This window comes from Aspergillus pseudonomiae (genome assembly GCF_009193645.1).
Source record: "Aspergillus pseudonomiae strain CBS 119388 unplaced genomic scaffold BDV37scaffold_1, whole genome shotgun sequence".
In the NCBI taxonomy this organism is placed as follows: Eukaryota; Fungi; Ascomycota; class Eurotiomycetes; order Eurotiales; family Aspergillaceae; genus Aspergillus; species Aspergillus pseudonomiae.
The window spans coordinates 906,759-921,567 of NW_022475993.1; the positions used below are offsets into that span (position 1 = coordinate 906,759).

The following is a 14,809-nucleotide window of genomic DNA, read 5'->3' on the forward strand; positions in this document are numbered from 1 at the left end:
TGCATCGAGATGTACTCATCAGATGCGGCTATAGCCTGACAAGGGATATGCCCAATGTACAGAGTACGCCGGTCTCTTGAGAAAGATAAGACAGAAGCCTGGTCATAATAGCTTTATTGTGTCTCCTTTCGAGTATCACATGTACTCCCACGCCAAATCACCCAGGTGCAACACAGCAGACGAAACGCAGTTCTCCTAAGCATTGGCAACTTCACGTCCCTTTGCGACACACCCCAGGATCTGCTCGCAGTCATTACCGAGCTTGAGCTTGGAGATGTTGCCCATGGAGGGATGAATACAATCTTGTGTGGACTTTGAACCCACTTCAAGATAGGATGATCTTGCCATTATGGGCCATGTTGGAACTGTAATGGTAGCCAAAGCTTCAAAAGTCAACAAAATGAACTGTCAGACCATATTCCTGGATTGATGGTCATCTTCTTGAGCCTCCATTGGTGATCTGAACCGGGCTCTGGGTTGTTGTGGGTGAAACGCGATCGTGGTCAGTCGTCAGGGGAAGATGTGCGCCAGCGCTAATGTGCGTCACATGACATGGCGTAGGGTTTGGTATTGGCTGAGGTGGGACCAGAAACTAACGGCTCTTCAACAGGTTCAGGTTACAAGGTTGACCGCCCAAGAGAGGTACCGCCTGCGCGCTTCTACCCTTACATGTGTTTTTCAGCCACTGGGATCAAAATGGTAGGCGGTGGAGATGAACACCGGAAAGTAGAAGTCATCGCGTCCCATTATTGGAAGATCATCGCGATGCGCGACAGAATCATTTTATACTGATATCGAATGGTGTTTGGCACGCCTACCCTCAATTATTTTTCAAGTCAAAGTGACCACCTTTCCGACGAATGCACATGATCTCCCATTGTTACGACTTTCGTCATGCTGAGATACCAATAGTGCTTTAATTGAGGATAACAGCGTGGCGTTAGTTGTTCAAAATGTCAAACGATGGATATGACTGGCTTTTAAATAATCCACGACCAGATTTATATCACATTGACCACAGATATGAACCTGCGTCTGGACTGGCACAAAGAGACCCGGCTCCATATGTCGGTGTGCCGCCAGCATTACAAGCTTCTATAGCAAATACTTCCGCCTACCTTCACTCCCCGTTTCCTCCAACCAACCAGGACTATATGAGAACAGATGTTCCCTATGCAAATCCCACTGCTCAGTATCAGCCTGCCGTTTCTATGCCAGGTTATTACCAGGGACAGCCGCCTTACTCTACACCGTCAACCGCTCCAGTGACCTCCCAAGGACAAGTTTCTCACCTGCCCCTCACAGATTCCACCATTCCATGGAAATCATACACACCCAGAAAGTCAAATGATGGCCATGATACGAAAAGGCGCCGTACAGACACTTCTATGCCATCAAACCAGCCCAGCGTGATATCTACAGTCACTCCCGCCACGTCGAAGCCGGCCTCAAAAGAAAATATCTCGTCCTTCTCCTTCAGCCCCCGTGATACTACAGACAGATCATTCCTCAAGAACCGCATGGATATCGTCAAACCCCTTAGCAAGGTAGATGCTGCTGTAAAACTCAGTTATGACCCGCGGACGATCGCCAGAGATGTGTTAATCGCATCCGGGCGACATCCAACGGAACCGGCATTAAACCATCACCTCGTTCGCTTGCGCGATATTTTCCTCTATGTCGATAACTCATCCGACTTGGAAACCTTCCGCTGGGATATGGTCGATATGCAGCGTGTAAATAAGTCACGTGACTCACCTCTGGCGCCGATGCAAGGTTCCGCTCCGCCAAAGGAACCGTCATTACAGGGTACACCCGCGCCAACCATACAAACACAAAGCCAACCCACGCAACAACAACCACTTCCACCGCCACCGCCGTCTCAAGTGCAACACCTCAGTCAACAACACTCAGAAACCACAGACCGAATTCAAGCACAGTCGCCAGTGCCGACGAAACCCCGGGCTTTGCACAAACCCGTAGTACAGGTACCGACAAGAAGTCCAAGTATTCAGTCGGGGAAGATGGCTGGGAGGAGACCTGGGAGGCCGCCGGGACGTCCTCCGGGACGGCCTCCAGGACGGCCCCCAGGGACCTCAAAAATCCAGATGGTGGCTCCGTCCGCTCCCGCTACCCCGGTTCCTTATCAGGTTTATTCCTGCGAATGGGACACCTGTAACGCTGAACTTCATAACCTGGAAATGCTCGCAAAACATATTTACAAAGTGCACGTACCGTATGCCCTCACCTGTGGATGGAAGGGCTGCACCTGCGATGACAAGTTCCCTGCAGCCGAACTAGTGAAGCACATTCGAGGTGCTCATCTTGATCCCATTGCCTGGAAGTTAGGTGATGGACCATCAGTGCCTGGAACTGGTGAGAAAGCATCTGGCTGATTCCTTTTCAACGTGATCTTTGATCTAGAAGATTGACTATTAATACTTGATTTATGATTTTAGTTCAAGGTACAGCTGGCCACAGCCCGGTTCCTTCGACTATCCCAGAGTCCCATATAGCGGGCGGCGAGGACTCACTTATTTTTCCAGCTCATCAAACTTCAATCCGAGCATTTAATCTCGTGCATGGGCATAATACACAGCGTGACAAGGCCCAGGGAATCTTCAAGGCGGTCCAGAGGCTCAAAGAACAGATTGGTGTTGGGTTGGATCCCGGCGGATGTCAGTTGGCTACTCCCGCCCGGAATGAGAGAGTGAGCAACGAGGAGGATGTCTACGAAGTGAAAATCGATAGTTAGAACATACGCGTGATACCCCATTGCATCTCTTGGAATCGTATCGTATCCTACATCGCACAGGGTTGGTGCCGATTCCAGGAAGTGGCGTTCGGCTGGTTGCGATTCCAATATTCTGTGTACATTATTTTTTTTAACCCCTTTCCAAGGCGGTTTACCATCGCTAGAAGACTTAATCGCCTAATAAGTTGCGCAATAGTGATGCATTTCAGGACCAACGTAATCACATCCATGCGGATCATGTACTGGCTTGTCCTTGCTGGTATCTATCGCTCCAACCTAGGCCATAGGGGTATCCATCATCGTCGCGCCTGTGCCGTCTTCACCACCGCAACCAAGGGCAAACCGTATCAAAACGAGAAAAGAAAGAAAATACGCTAACAGAAATGAAGAAGATAGCCACTACCGGTCTTTCTCTCCGATGGCTGACGAACCGCCCGCAACCGCTGCGGGTTCTGTCGAAAGGCTAGCAGCAACTGACTCCTGAGACGCAGCGGCCGACTTCTTCCCTTCACTTGCCCCCTCAACTCCAGTATCTTTGGCATTGACTTCGAGGAAGTGGTAGAGAACAATCATCATCATCGCGCAAGAGCCGAGAAAGACGGCAAGACGGTGGAGATCGTCGTCGGAAATCATTTTGATGGTTGGGGGAGTTATGAACCGGGAGTATAAGGAGAAAGCAAGGTCAATTGATTTCTTCGAGAACGAAGGGAATGTATGGTCGGTATGATGCGTCGCAAGACGAAGCCGGCGTGGTTGCTACTATAGAAGCCACGTCAGTAACCAGTTATTGTAGGATCATCGTTGCAGTTTGGATAGCATTGAGAGTGGTGTAGGGGTACTGGTACATTATGAAAGACCTGCCTTTTGAGCTCCAAGTGGGTATGAAGGACCAAGGTCCAATGGGGGCGGGCGGTTGATAGATATGGGAAGAGGGAGTTGATAGTATGTACTTGTTGTACCTAGGTCGCTGGGCGGAGGTCGAGATCGGCCGGTCGCAAGTGACACCTGTTTGTTGGTTCCTCATTGAGTTAGGCTTGGGTACCTGAGGCGTCAACGGATGGGATCAGTCAGCGATGGGTGACTAATCTGAAACCCGTTTCAAGGTCCTTCTGACACTCTGACGGTGTGAAGTTGGTCGGAGTTGCTCTTCAACTGGTTTTTTTGGACTATTTTCCATGTTTCACTTGAGGTCTTCCGATGTGATTGATCCGGGTGCAATTTAACCTCTATATCCACCATATCGCATTGTTGGAGCCAATCTTCGGCCGAGTATGTGGGGGGCGGAGGGGAGCGATTTGTGCGTTGTGCTGTAAGATACACGCCGTTGTCCATGGGCTGCACCTCGTAAACCATACCTTCATACATACATACAGCTTGCTTTGCCCCAAAAAAAAGTACAACAGCGTTCAGGCCAGGTTCGCATCTGATTGGAGAGCTTTTGTATATTCCATGTTCGACCTTCTCCTCCCCTGACTAATGATTCTTTTCTTTCTTTTCTTTATCTTCATCACCTGTTCTTCCCTTTCTCTGGTGGTCCCTATTTCTTGTGCATCTCCGAGTCTCTCCTTCAGTTCTTGTACTCCCTTCCTTTTCTTCCCCCTCCATCCGCCCCTTTTCCCCATCTCTTCGTGTGTTGGTCAACTTTCCCATCCCCAACCAAAAAAAGTGATTTGATTCCCCGCCTCACGCCACAATTACACAAAGTGTCACCTCTTCTTTCATTATTCATCAATTGGTGCTGGAGCTAATTGATTTCTGTTTATCCCATTCCTCAATCATATCGGCGGATTTAACTAGCAAATTTGATCAATTTCATGCTTCTAGCTAGTTCTTCACGATGAACGAACCATTTATCGCGACGAAAAACCCGGGGCCTCCGAAGGCTGGCCCTTCGCTCCTGGCCTGCCTCCTCTGCCGGCATAAGCATCTTAAATGTGACGGGAAAACTCCTGTGTGTGGCCGCTGTGCGGCCACCGGATCAGAGTGCCAATATACTCCTTCGCGCCGCGGGTACAAAGGTCCGTCAAAGAAACGCCGTGCCAACCCGTCCCCCGATGAAACGGCCGACGATCTGGCGGCCTCCTTTGACCCCCAGTCGGTGGGCTTGGTCAACATTCCTCCCGACTGGAACGGCCTGCAGAACGGCTTCCAGTACATCCCAACCGCCACCTTGACGACCCCATCCTCGGGAAGCCCCGGCTTGACCGAGAAGTCCAGCTCCTCGCAACCCGTCCCATTACACAACGAGCCGCTTACCCCGGACTCCTCGTCCACCGTCCCCGGTGATGGCTATTTGATCGATATTTACTACACATATTTCCATCCGTCCCATCCCATTTTACCTCCCCTTCGTTATCTGTATCGCTCATACGTCCCACCATACCTCGACCATGTCATCAAGTTCATCGGTTCACACTTTACCCCGGCCGCCTCTAGCGAGAATTACCGACCCAACGTAATGTCGTCCGTCATGAAGCAGGATTCCTGTATAGAGAAGCTTCAGGCGCTTCTGCTACTGGCCATTGTACTCCATTCGCGCAACGAGCGACCCGAGGCTGGAGAGTGTCTGGCTACGGCTGTAGATATCGCCTTTGAATTGGGCCTAAACAATCACAGCTACGCAACGACAATGAACGAAGGTGACCCGATGCGAGAGGAGAGCCTGAGGCGTACGTGGTGGGAATTGTACATTATCGAGAACATGCTGACTGCACTTGGACTCCAGCGAACCGCTCGCACGGGTCTGGTGGCGCCTGAGGTCGGGCTGCCCTGTGAGGAACGTATATATCAGGACGGATTGGTCCCACCACCTGCCCCGACCATTGCGCAGTTCGATGAACGTGTATTCGCCGATGAGGAGAGAGATTTCTCCTCTTTCACATATCGTATTGAAGCAGCTCGTATCCTTGGGCGAGTGGTGTCTATACAAGACATGGTGGAAGGCCAGCAGGACCATGTGGAAGCTATCGACGCGCGGATCACCAGTTGGTTCCACCACCTGCCGGAATCTAAATCTGAGTTGCTGCGTTCGGATGGATCGGTCGATGAGATGATGTTTCAGGCGACCATGGTCGTCAACGGTGCGGCGATCTACCTTCACTTCCCAAGATCCGATCTGCTGTCGTCGCCGGCGATGGCTGCGGAAGTCATCTGTGGCCATCATGGCCCTTGCAGCATTCCTGCTTTCTCGCATCATGCACACGCGATGAAGGCTGTGAAAGCGGCCAGTGAAATTTCTTCGTTGGCGTCTATTCGCATGCCAGTCGTGAAACACACTCCTTTCTTTATCTGTGCTCTAGTAATGAGCTCTATTGTGCAGCTGGCTGCCTGCTCCGTGAAAGCCGGACAAATGCCCGATCCGAGTCGAGACCGACTCACGCTCACGATCGGGGTCTTCAAGTCTCTCGGCCGTACGTGGGCCATTTCCCAGGCCATCGTCCGCCAGATCAAGGCTGTCGCGCGCGACGTGATGGACCTTGGCTTGCGACCAACCATGGATCATATCGACTTGAATAGCGTCCTTGACAGCGGTCGATTCTGGATGCCAGAATCCCTTGCGCGGTAAAGTGTTTCAAAAATTTGGGATCTACTTCGCGTTTTTGGAATTTCAATCTTGTTCACATCATCTGACGGTATGGCTATCGATACCCACCGCAGAGATTAATACATAAAAGATCAGCCAACATGTCGATGTACGCATATTTACCGACAGGGATGGCTGCACTGACCCCCAGCCCTATTGGAAAGGAAATGACATATATTCACGTAGGCGTTTTGTTGATGATTACATGGAATTTGGCACTGGTGCATATCATGACTGGACGCTAGATACTTGGAGAAGTTTCATCCATCAATGTTAACCATATATTGGCACGAACAATCAATATGATTCTTATCACGAGTTGAACACGCCCCTGATATAGCAACACCAGGTTTCTCAAAGAAAGCAAATAAAGCCTTTCGTAAAGAGTTCTACAGCAACATGAAAATTATATACATCGACAAACAAAAATGACAAGCTCACATCTCTGCATCTATCCACCGCAGCCCCTGCAGCTGATTCGCATACCGAACACCAAACCCATGCTCAAACACCTGTCGCACACTCTCCAGCCCTAACCCCGCCGTTTCCGGATACGTGAAAATAATAAACACCCACCCAACGAAACAAACCCCAGCATAGAGCCCAAACGTACCGGAAGCCGAGATCGCACTCACCAGAGAAAGAAAAGTAGCCGAGACCAGAATATTCGAGCCCCCTATCATGAACCAGTCAGCATGTCACGCCACTGTGCCCGCAACAACCAAGGAAGGAAGGAAGGAAGGAACCCCACGTACAACAAACCATAGTCAACATAGCCGTCCCGACGGCCCTGACTTCCAGCGCCAGAAACTCATTAGCGAGCCATGGCACATTGCCCAACGCGATCGCGTAAAAAGCCACGAACACCGCAAACGAAACGATGGCAAGGATCTTCGCCCACAGCGGCGGCGTGGCCATGAGCTCTAGATTCGTGTCGATGTGGATCTTCGAGAACGCGCCCGCCGCCATCGCCAGCGCAACCGGTAACCCCCATACGGTGCCGATCAGCAGGCGCCGACGACCCAGGTCTACGAATTTCAGTGAGAGGGCCGTGAAGAGGAAGTTCGTCCCGGAGACGATCAGGCCCGCTTCGATGGGTTTCGAGAAGCCCATTATGTTGAAGAGCGTGGCGGAGTAGTACATCAGCGAATTGAAGCCGGAGAGCTGCTGCAGCGCCATGAGGCCGCAGGCTGTGATGAGCGATCGGAGATGCGAGGGGACGGTATGCAGCTGTTTCCAGGACCAGCATGCGCGCCGGATGCCCTGGTCGAAGGAGATGGAGCGATTGACGTCGTCTTGGATGGTTTGGACGAGGGTCTGGATGTCGGAGGGGGGTGCCTGTGGGTAGATTTGCTGCAGCACCATTATGGCGTCTGCTGTTTGGTTCCGATAGATGAGGTGGCGGGGCGTTTCGGGGTAGATGGGGAACAGCGCGACTTGGATTAGGGCTGGGATGGCGCCGAAGGCGAACATATAGCGCCAGCCTTGCGAGACGAGGCTGAACATGGAGCCGATTGCGTACGCGAGGGCTTGGCCGCCTGTTACTCCGAGCGAGTAGACGGTGATCATGCGGCCGCGGCGGGAGGCAGGAGAGAGCTCAGAGATGTAGAGTGGTGTTACCTGTGGATGGTCTTAGGGACTGTATTATGAGGGAGTAGGGTGTTCTGAGTACCATGGTTTCAAGGCCCATGCCTACCCCGATGATGAATCGGGCGATGGACATTAGGGCAACTGAGTATGCGGATGATGCGACGACGGAGCCTACGGTGAACCAGATGCACCCGAGTCCTAGGACCATTTTTCGTCCGATCTGTTAAGCAGGGTTAGGTTCGTTTCTGGGTACATTCAAGCTGGCAAGGTGATCGAGGCACCATACCGCATCCGTGGTGAGAGCCGCAATCAATGCTCCGACAAAAGCACCGCCGCTGGTAATACTAGTCAAGAGTTGCTTCTCTTCCCTGCTGAGGTCATGGCCCAAATCTTTATGGAATACGACAAGGGCACTTGAAATGATTCCGGTGTCGTAGCCGAAGAGAAGTCCCCCAATGGATGCTGACAGGACGCATCCATAGACGAACCTCGGAGAATAGACCGGCGTGTAGAACGCAGTGGAGCGATGCGCAACATAGCTTCTACGACTGCCTTCTTCTACATTTTCTAGTTCAATTGCGTCTGGAAGGCAGGAGGATTGAATGCCTGAGCGACCGCATTGTTCGGGGTGAAGGTGGCAGGATAAATATGCTTTCATGCCAGTGAAAGAGATATAATATGTCTCCACAACACTGGTCGTTGAGAAAGGAATTTCTCATCGAACAGAGTATCTGTAAGATCCCCTAAATAACAGGGGCCATAGAAGTGCCAGGTAGTTCATCGATTGACCCTGAGAACAAAAGTAGAATGGGCCCGAAGGAACGATGGCTGCGTCATCATGTGGCTTTGCCACCCCTAAACCCGATTATTTTCAGATTCTCTCAACCATCTTGCTGACTCGGCGAATAATGTCGATTGTAGTAAGCCACTGATTTTAAGCTTCCCCGGACATCGTGTTCCCCCAGTTTTACTTAAAAGCTACTAGTGGCTGCTTCCGAGTCCAGACATACAGCCTTTGTCATGGTATGCGTGCAGACCCTGTCATTGCCCCAATGTCTCGGAGATGATCAGCCAAAAGAACACAGAGATCGTACAGTTTCCCTGTCGCAATCACATCAGCTACAGATGAATTGTTGTACGCGCAATTGTTGAGAACACCAAGGGAGACGGGGGATGGAGAAATGGCCAGACTATGTAACGGCACCCCTGAGGTCCTGACTCAGTTGAACCGTAACGCTAATCGTACTGCTCCGCGCAGGTCCTGTATTGGGGTCTTTACCTGATTGCCCTGATTTTTATGACCCTTCGTATTATCTCGAGAATTTCAATTCGCGAGCGCCTGAAAGCTGACGATTACTTCGCCTTTTCATCATTTGCTTTTCTCTCGGTTGGAACAGCAATCCACACGGCCGCTGTTTCACCATATATCGACGCATTTAACGTAGCGCAAAACAGCACAGATTTTGGGCACGCTCTGTCGGAAAGCTCGGTTTTGAGAGAAAATGTGACAGTGGTGCTCCGATACTCTTTTGTAGGTAGTGTTGCTCTGTAGACAGTTTCCTGCACAGGTTAACATCCGCTAACGAAATAAGGCCTCTCTCATCATCTTTTGGCTTACGGTGTGGTGCGTGAAGTTTTCGATGCTTTTCTTTCTTCGGCCAATTATGTTGCCAATACCAGTTTATCTGGAAGGGTATGTTGTGAAAATGCCATTCGACTTTTCGTGTTGATGAACTACCATCTCCTGACGCAATTTCATCAAGCTGGTATATCGTCTTCGGCTTCACGGTAATGAATCTCGTCGGGTGTTTTCTTATACAGTTCTTCGGATGCTTGCCTTTCGGCCTTAACTTCTCAATCGACAATGGTAGCAGAACATCAGCCGTCTTGTGTTTTGATCTAGTAAATGGTTTGTTGACCTACCACAGATAACTGCGTCTCCGGGATTTCTAGGGAGCCAGGCAAGCTCTATGGCACGACAGCCTTAGACACTCTATCGGACGTGATGAGTATGCGCAGACCCATAGAGTGAAGTAAATTATCTCATACTGACACTTTGGCGCACAGTCGTCATTCTCCCAACTCGACACCTATTTGAACTCCCGGCAACCAAAAAGCAGAAAGCGGGTCTTGTTGGAATATTCGCGCTGGGGTGGATAATCGTAACACTGCCCTTTTCACCTCTATTGCAGAACTACAGGCGAGATCAATGTCTGACGAAGCATCAGATCGCATCTTCTCTCGTCCGAGCAATCCATGCATCTAGGGCAGGAAATAATATCCTAGGCCCAATAAACCAGGTCTGGAGCCTTATATCTCGCTCATATATGATTTTTTGGCGGTCTGCGATCATTCAGGCTAATATGTGTTTGCGAATAGCGTTGGCTTGCAATTTGGAGCCATGTGGAGTGTGTTGTTGGTTAGTGCTGTCCTCCTCTCGTGAAACGGCGATTCTAACGGTAATTAGCGGTGACCGTGGCCTGTCTTCCGCCAATATGGGTGGGTTATCGGAAACGTTGGAGGAGAGCACATGAATCCTCGATGTCATGACGAGCAGCACGTGCTGTATATGCTGTGTGATACCTCATGCACTTATCAAACTCTACTAAAGTAATGTCAATGTAAATATATTGATAATAAATCATTGCTTGGTAATTTATTCCATCTATAATACGCTATTACCAGGGTCCAAACATTCAACTCGTCCAAAAGGACCCGAACTGTAATCAGCCCATTTCAAATAATAACTCAGCCCAAAAAGCCCCAATACTTCAATCCGCAAAATGTCCAGCCACATGATGCGCAACAGCAGTTTCATCGCCCTCAAACACCCCACAAACAGGACAAGTCACTACCGAACCATCGAGCACGGGTTGTTGAGGTTCATCTCGACGTGCACCCCGCCGCGGTCTTGCACTAACCATATATGCATCTAGACCGATATTCTGCGAAGGAAGCTCTGCTTCGGAGGTAGTCCTTCTTGTCCTTTGTCCCTGTGTCGGGTCAGGTGGAGGGCACGAACCCCCCGTCCCCATGGATTGCACTCTCCCGATCCGGCCATCCGTGAGCCGGACTTTGATACCCCGGGGATGGTTGCCGCGGGTGAGCACGTCGGCGATGGTGCCCGAGACGGTGCGACCGGTTGGTTGGTCAGCTTTTAAGATGATGTTGACGGGTGCACCGGGCACAACCTCTCTGGTTGTGGGGACGCGGGGCATAGTGTGGTTTGGATGTTGGGGTTGTGTTTGGGGATTACTTTGGGAGGTTTTCGTTGATGGTGGTGCACGGTCCTTTGATAGTGCGCTAAACTCATTTAGGTATTTTGTATTGGGGCATATTGGTACCTGTTGTATGATATGATAGAAACATGTCTGATAGCAGCCCGAAAGGGTGCCATCAAGATATTGTAGCTTGGGACATATTGCTGTTTATTCAATATTCTACTAGAAGCCTGATATTCATCTGACAAGACAGGTTGAAACCCACTAACTTTGGCCAAGAAATCTCTTCACTGGACGTTCCTCATCAACATCAGACGGTTGCACATATTCTAGCAGCTCCTTTGCAAACGCCGCTGCTACAGTTGCAGCATGTTCTTGCCATTCCTTTTTCTTGTGTGAGTCTGCATAATCACGGATTCCTCGAATGACGATGCATGTGAAGTTGTTCATAAGTTCCGCTGCTTCCATCTCGACGCAAAGAATGTGACCGCCAAACTCACGGTCGAGTTTATCTCGTGCATTGCTTGCCACTTGCTCGGGCCTACTTTGGCTGGGAGTAAACTCCCGCCACCCTAACAGATATGTGACAAGTGCCAAGATCATCTCCCAGAGAGTCAATATGGTTTTCCATCTGCTCTGGCTATGATGGAACTCGTGAATGTGCAAAGGGTCCTCGTAGGAATCACATTTTAGATACCTTGGTGCCAGCCTTGGCCACTTCAGCTTTAGCTCGTCCAGAAACTCAGGTATTTTTGTCCCATTCAAGTCATGCTCCGTCTCCAGCTTCGTCAAGGCAGTGAGAAGTGATGTTGGTGGATTATTTAACGACCCTGTCCGCTCGAAGTTGCCGTCCTTTGTCTTGCTAATGTCCCACTGGACTACACCTGGAAATCCACCCACGGGTGTGCTAACCACTACATCACCGAGTCGGACCTTAGGTGGGATGCCGCCGCCAATGCCAACCAGGAGGCCAATTTTAATGGATGGGAATGTCCGTACCATCTGAGTAGCGACAGTTGCGGCTGAATTAGTGCCGTACCTGCCTTTCGGTAGACAGGCTATAACGATGTTGTGCTTGCCGATGGATCCTAGGGTGTATATGTTGTGGTCGTTGGATGGTTGGGGTAGATCTAGGTGCTTCTTGTCCAGCATGGCCATTGCCGCAGTCTGCTCCTTGGGAAGCGCGCAAATCCGTCCTACAGTATATTCACTGCGACTTTTAGATTGGGTATCGGCTGGTGTGGCCATTGCGAAAGAATGGCCCCTGAGAGTAAGGGCCTTATATGCTTACTTACCCTTAGGAATGGCTGACTCCCAAATGACCGAATTGTTGTGTCTCAGCTGCTGGAGTGCTGAATTTGGCAGCTTTGCATTAAGATCGCGTTTAGTCCCCCGTATGTGAGGCCATCACATGAGCCCCGTATCGAAGGACAAGGCTGACTGGGCAGCAATAAAGATAAAGCCCATGCAAAGGCTGAACAAGCATCTCGAAGTATGTGCCTGTATTCTCTATTCGCTGATCAGTAAATCTAAGAGTATCCCCGAACCTAAAACATGGTACACAGCTAAATGAAGAAGAGACATGGGAGAAAGGGATAGTATAGTCCTGGTTCCCGCTCTGGTGATCTGTAGACTGATTTAACCAGACTGCGATCGAGAGTCAAAAATCTGTTGCACGTCTGGCAACCTTCTCTCTCGAACTGTTTTACCAAAGAGGAAGGGATTTTAATTGGAAATGAGGTTGATATCTGCCCAGCAAAAGACATATATTGTTTGAACATCAAGGGCCTCCCGTAATTTTCCAACATTGCCAGATGCAGTGGACTCTGGATTGGTATCCTTGTTTTAAGAAAATTGCCGACTAAAATGGTGATTTTAGAAATATATTTTGGCTACCAAGAGAGCCAATTAATCTATGAAAAGATTGGTTTTCCAACACGCGCCGTTAACTATCTTGTTATCTCTTTTGTACACCCCCTTATAGTTATATAGATATGAAGGATTCCCTTTACTTACTTATAACAGACCCAGTAATAACTTGGAGACAATATAAAATTACCTATAATCTGATGAAAACCGGGAACCATCAGCCTCGTGTAGAGGACTCCCCACGTTCAACATTCCAGATAAGGGAATGATATCTAGTTCCCTGACACTCACATCAGCTAATGCGAGCTGCGAGATCATTGCCGTATCAGTCTAAAGACATACAGAAACCACGAGGCATTACCTGTGGACGGGAAGATAAAACTCTCTCAATCATTGCCTTTCTCGGTAACCCTGCCGCGGTGTATCAACTTTCAGAGCCCGAAAATGTCTCAGCCGATAACGCTCTGGTATCTGACACCTTCAGAGGAAGAAGGGATTATTAACGTTGCCACGTTGACGTCGGGTGAAAAGCTTTTCTTCTCATCTTTCACATGTGCCGTACGCAGCACTTTATTGGAAATCGTGGGGGTGGTAAATGTACGCCTTAGACTTAGTGCCTTATGTCTCTGTGGTATTCCGTACCTCAACGCTCGTTAGCAATTACGCCAGTTCGAGACGGCCTTCTGTGTTTGTATAGCCGGTTGCCACAATAATGGACCCTGTGGCATCCTGTAGCCATTGATAGTTGCCAGAAGTATGCATTCAACCGATATGAAAATGGAAAGGTCCACGACGGTCCGGACTGCCCAGCGCTCTTCCATAACCTGTCACCATACTTTAGCATGCTTCGTAGTTGCTTTGTATAGTCTGGGGGTATCCTAGTAGCATGAAAGCATATGCACAATGCAACTGTGCTATAAAATGGTCGCCTAATGATTCATGAACCACCGCCGGCTTCCCGGTAGGCCCAAGTTACCGACATGTAACTCATTTCCTAATTTGGTGCTATCTTGGCCGTTGAAGCTATAGTCGACTCACTTGCATCGCTGTTGCATGATAAGAAACACATGAACTGTCTATGCACCCAATAACAGGAGTGCGTGGCGAGACTGGTGCGATGTGATGCCAAGGAACATGGTGTCGTAATCCCCCTTTGTGGACACAATGGATGCATCTATACATTGTCTATCATAATATGCCACACTCCCCTAGACAACTGTTGATTTAATAAACGATTACCGACCAACTCAAATCAGTGTAAATGTAGAATGAATGCATATACCTCCCCCAAGTAACATAAGGCAGAGTTATGCAAACTTCACCCTGACATCATCAATGCCGGGTACGAAATCTCCCAGCGAAACCGGTAATTCTCAGCGTCTTGAAAAAGCAGAGGGAGGCAATAATGTCCGCCACACGGACCAACATGGAAAGAGATGGAAGACGGGAATGGCATCATTTCCCGCATGCGCATCACGTGGCGTTGAAAGATGGACGTGCACACAAACCACTAGACGCGTCGTTTGTCTCCTCTTTCTATTGAGTTCTGAGCAACTCCGGATAAGTCTTCTTCATTCGTTCATCCGCATCCATCGTTTGCCATTTGCTTCGTTTTGATTCGTCCTGCGACCCGCGTGATCAGAACAACCCTAAGGCGTGGGCCACTCGGGTGCGGGGATATCGCATTAACTTAACCTTAACCTCCAGATTGGTCCGGGGTCGAGAAACTCTGGGGTTTTGGCATCCCGGGGCAACATCCTTGCCATCACTGATAGGTAGCGGAGACAGAGA

General features: G+C 49.7%; 7 protein-coding genes across 7 annotated transcripts; 3 read left to right on the forward strand and 4 right to left on the reverse strand.

Moving 5' to 3' along the window:
- The first annotated feature begins 641 nt into the window (after positions 1-641).
- Positions 642-2,861, forward strand: BDV37DRAFT_235625 (putative C2H2 finger domain protein). Its single transcript, XM_032080531.1, has 2 exons — positions 642-2,376; positions 2,460-2,861. Exons 1-2 carry the CDS (start codon positions 954-956, stop codon positions 2,753-2,755), a joined length of 1,719 nt encoding a protein of 572 aa, XP_031947398.1. The 5' UTR covers positions 642-953; the 3' UTR covers positions 2,756-2,861.
- Position 2,862: 1 nt separating this feature from the next.
- BDV37DRAFT_235628 (dolichyl-diphosphooligosaccharide--protein glycosyltransferase subunit 4) lies at positions 2,863-3,752 on the reverse strand. The gene is made up of 2 exons (XM_032080532.1): positions 3,617-3,752; positions 2,863-3,514 (listed from the first exon to the last, which is right to left on the reverse strand). The coding sequence occupies exon 2, from the start codon at positions 3,386-3,388 to the stop codon at positions 3,155-3,157; it is 234 nt and encodes a 77-aa protein (XP_031947399.1). The 5' UTR covers positions 3,389-3,514; positions 3,617-3,752; the 3' UTR covers positions 2,863-3,154.
- Positions 3,753-4,310: 558 nt separating this feature from the next.
- Positions 4,311-6,674, forward strand: BDV37DRAFT_3740 (Zn(II)2Cys6 transcription factor). The gene is made up of 2 exons (XM_032090525.1): positions 4,311-4,420; positions 4,514-6,674. The coding sequence occupies exon 2, from the start codon at positions 4,593-4,595 to the stop codon at positions 6,318-6,320; it is 1,728 nt and encodes a 575-aa protein (XP_031947400.1). The 5' UTR covers positions 4,311-4,420; positions 4,514-4,592; the 3' UTR covers positions 6,321-6,674.
- Positions 6,548-9,127, reverse strand: BDV37DRAFT_3757 (general substrate transporter). The gene is made up of 4 exons (XM_032090528.1): positions 8,215-9,127; positions 8,011-8,148; positions 7,094-7,958; positions 6,548-7,014 (listed from the first exon to the last, which is right to left on the reverse strand). The coding sequence occupies exons 1-4, from the start codon at positions 8,584-8,586 to the stop codon at positions 6,776-6,778; spliced, it is 1,614 nt and encodes a 537-aa protein (XP_031947401.1). The 5' UTR covers positions 8,587-9,127; the 3' UTR covers positions 6,548-6,775.
- On the forward strand, positions 8,943-10,529 carry BDV37DRAFT_3737 (uncharacterized protein). The gene is made up of 9 exons (XM_032090524.1): positions 8,943-9,122; positions 9,187-9,459; positions 9,521-9,621; positions 9,692-9,795; positions 9,857-9,937; positions 9,996-10,090; positions 10,157-10,228; positions 10,308-10,347; positions 10,396-10,529. The coding sequence occupies exons 1-9, from the start codon at positions 9,102-9,104 to the stop codon at positions 10,476-10,478; spliced, it is 870 nt and encodes a 289-aa protein (XP_031947402.1). The 5' UTR covers positions 8,943-9,101; the 3' UTR covers positions 10,479-10,529.
- A 64-nt stretch (positions 10,530-10,593) lies between these two features.
- BDV37DRAFT_235673 (YwbE family protein) lies at positions 10,594-11,199 on the reverse strand. Its single transcript, XM_032080533.1, has one exon. The coding sequence runs from the start codon at positions 11,144-11,146 to the stop codon at positions 10,700-10,702; it is 447 nt and encodes a 148-aa protein (XP_031947403.1). The 5' UTR covers positions 11,147-11,199; the 3' UTR covers positions 10,594-10,699.
- A 144-nt stretch (positions 11,200-11,343) lies between these two features.
- On the reverse strand, positions 11,344-12,628 carry BDV37DRAFT_3805 (nucleoside phosphorylase domain-containing protein). The gene has a single exon (XM_032090535.1). The coding sequence runs from the start codon at positions 12,395-12,397 to the stop codon at positions 11,414-11,416; it is 984 nt and encodes a 327-aa protein (XP_031947404.1). The 5' UTR covers positions 12,398-12,628; the 3' UTR covers positions 11,344-11,413.
- Positions 12,629-14,809: the final 2,181 nt, after the last annotated feature.

Excerpts from the sequence above, each read along its gene's own strand:
- BDV37DRAFT_235625 (XM_032080531.1), top strand. The coding sequence starts at position 954 with ATGTCAAACGATGGATATGACTGGCTTTTAAATAATCCACGACCAGAT. Across the intron at positions 2,377-2,459 it reads ACCATCAGTGCCTGGAACTG|TTCAAGGTACAGCTGGCCAC; the intron begins GTGAGAAAGCAT and ends TTATGATTTTAG.
- BDV37DRAFT_235628 (XM_032080532.1), bottom strand. The coding sequence starts at position 3,388 with ATGATTTCCGACGACGATCTCCACCGTCTTGCCGTCTTTCTCGGCTCT.
- BDV37DRAFT_3740 (XM_032090525.1), top strand. The coding sequence starts at position 4,593 with ATGAACGAACCATTTATCGCGACGAAAAACCCGGGGCCTCCGAAGGCT.
- BDV37DRAFT_3757 (XM_032090528.1), bottom strand. The coding sequence starts at position 8,586 with ATGAAAGCATATTTATCCTGCCACCTTCACCCCGAACAATGCGGTCGC. Across the intron at positions 7,959-8,010 it reads GCATGGGCCTTGAAACCATG|GTAACACCACTCTACATCTC; the intron begins GTACTCAGAACA and ends GACCATCCACAG. Across the intron at positions 7,015-7,093 it reads TATGTTGACTATGGTTTGTT|GGGGCTCGAATATTCTGGTC; the intron begins GTACGTGGGGTT and ends GGTTCATGATAG.
- BDV37DRAFT_3737 (XM_032090524.1), top strand. The coding sequence starts at position 9,102 with ATGGAGAAATGGCCAGACTAT. Across the intron at positions 9,938-9,995 it reads CACTCTATCGGACGTGATGA|TCGTCATTCTCCCAACTCGA; the intron begins GTATGCGCAGAC and ends TTTGGCGCACAG. Across the intron at positions 10,091-10,156 it reads TCGCGCTGGGGTGGATAATC|ATCGCATCTTCTCTCGTCCG; the intron begins GTAACACTGCCC and ends ACGAAGCATCAG.
- BDV37DRAFT_235673 (XM_032080533.1), bottom strand. The coding sequence starts at position 11,146 with ATGCCCCGCGTCCCCACAACCAGAGAGGTTGTGCCCGGTGCACCCGTC.
- BDV37DRAFT_3805 (XM_032090535.1), bottom strand. The coding sequence starts at position 12,397 with ATGGCCACACCAGCCGATACCCAATCTAAAAGTCGCAGTGAATATACT.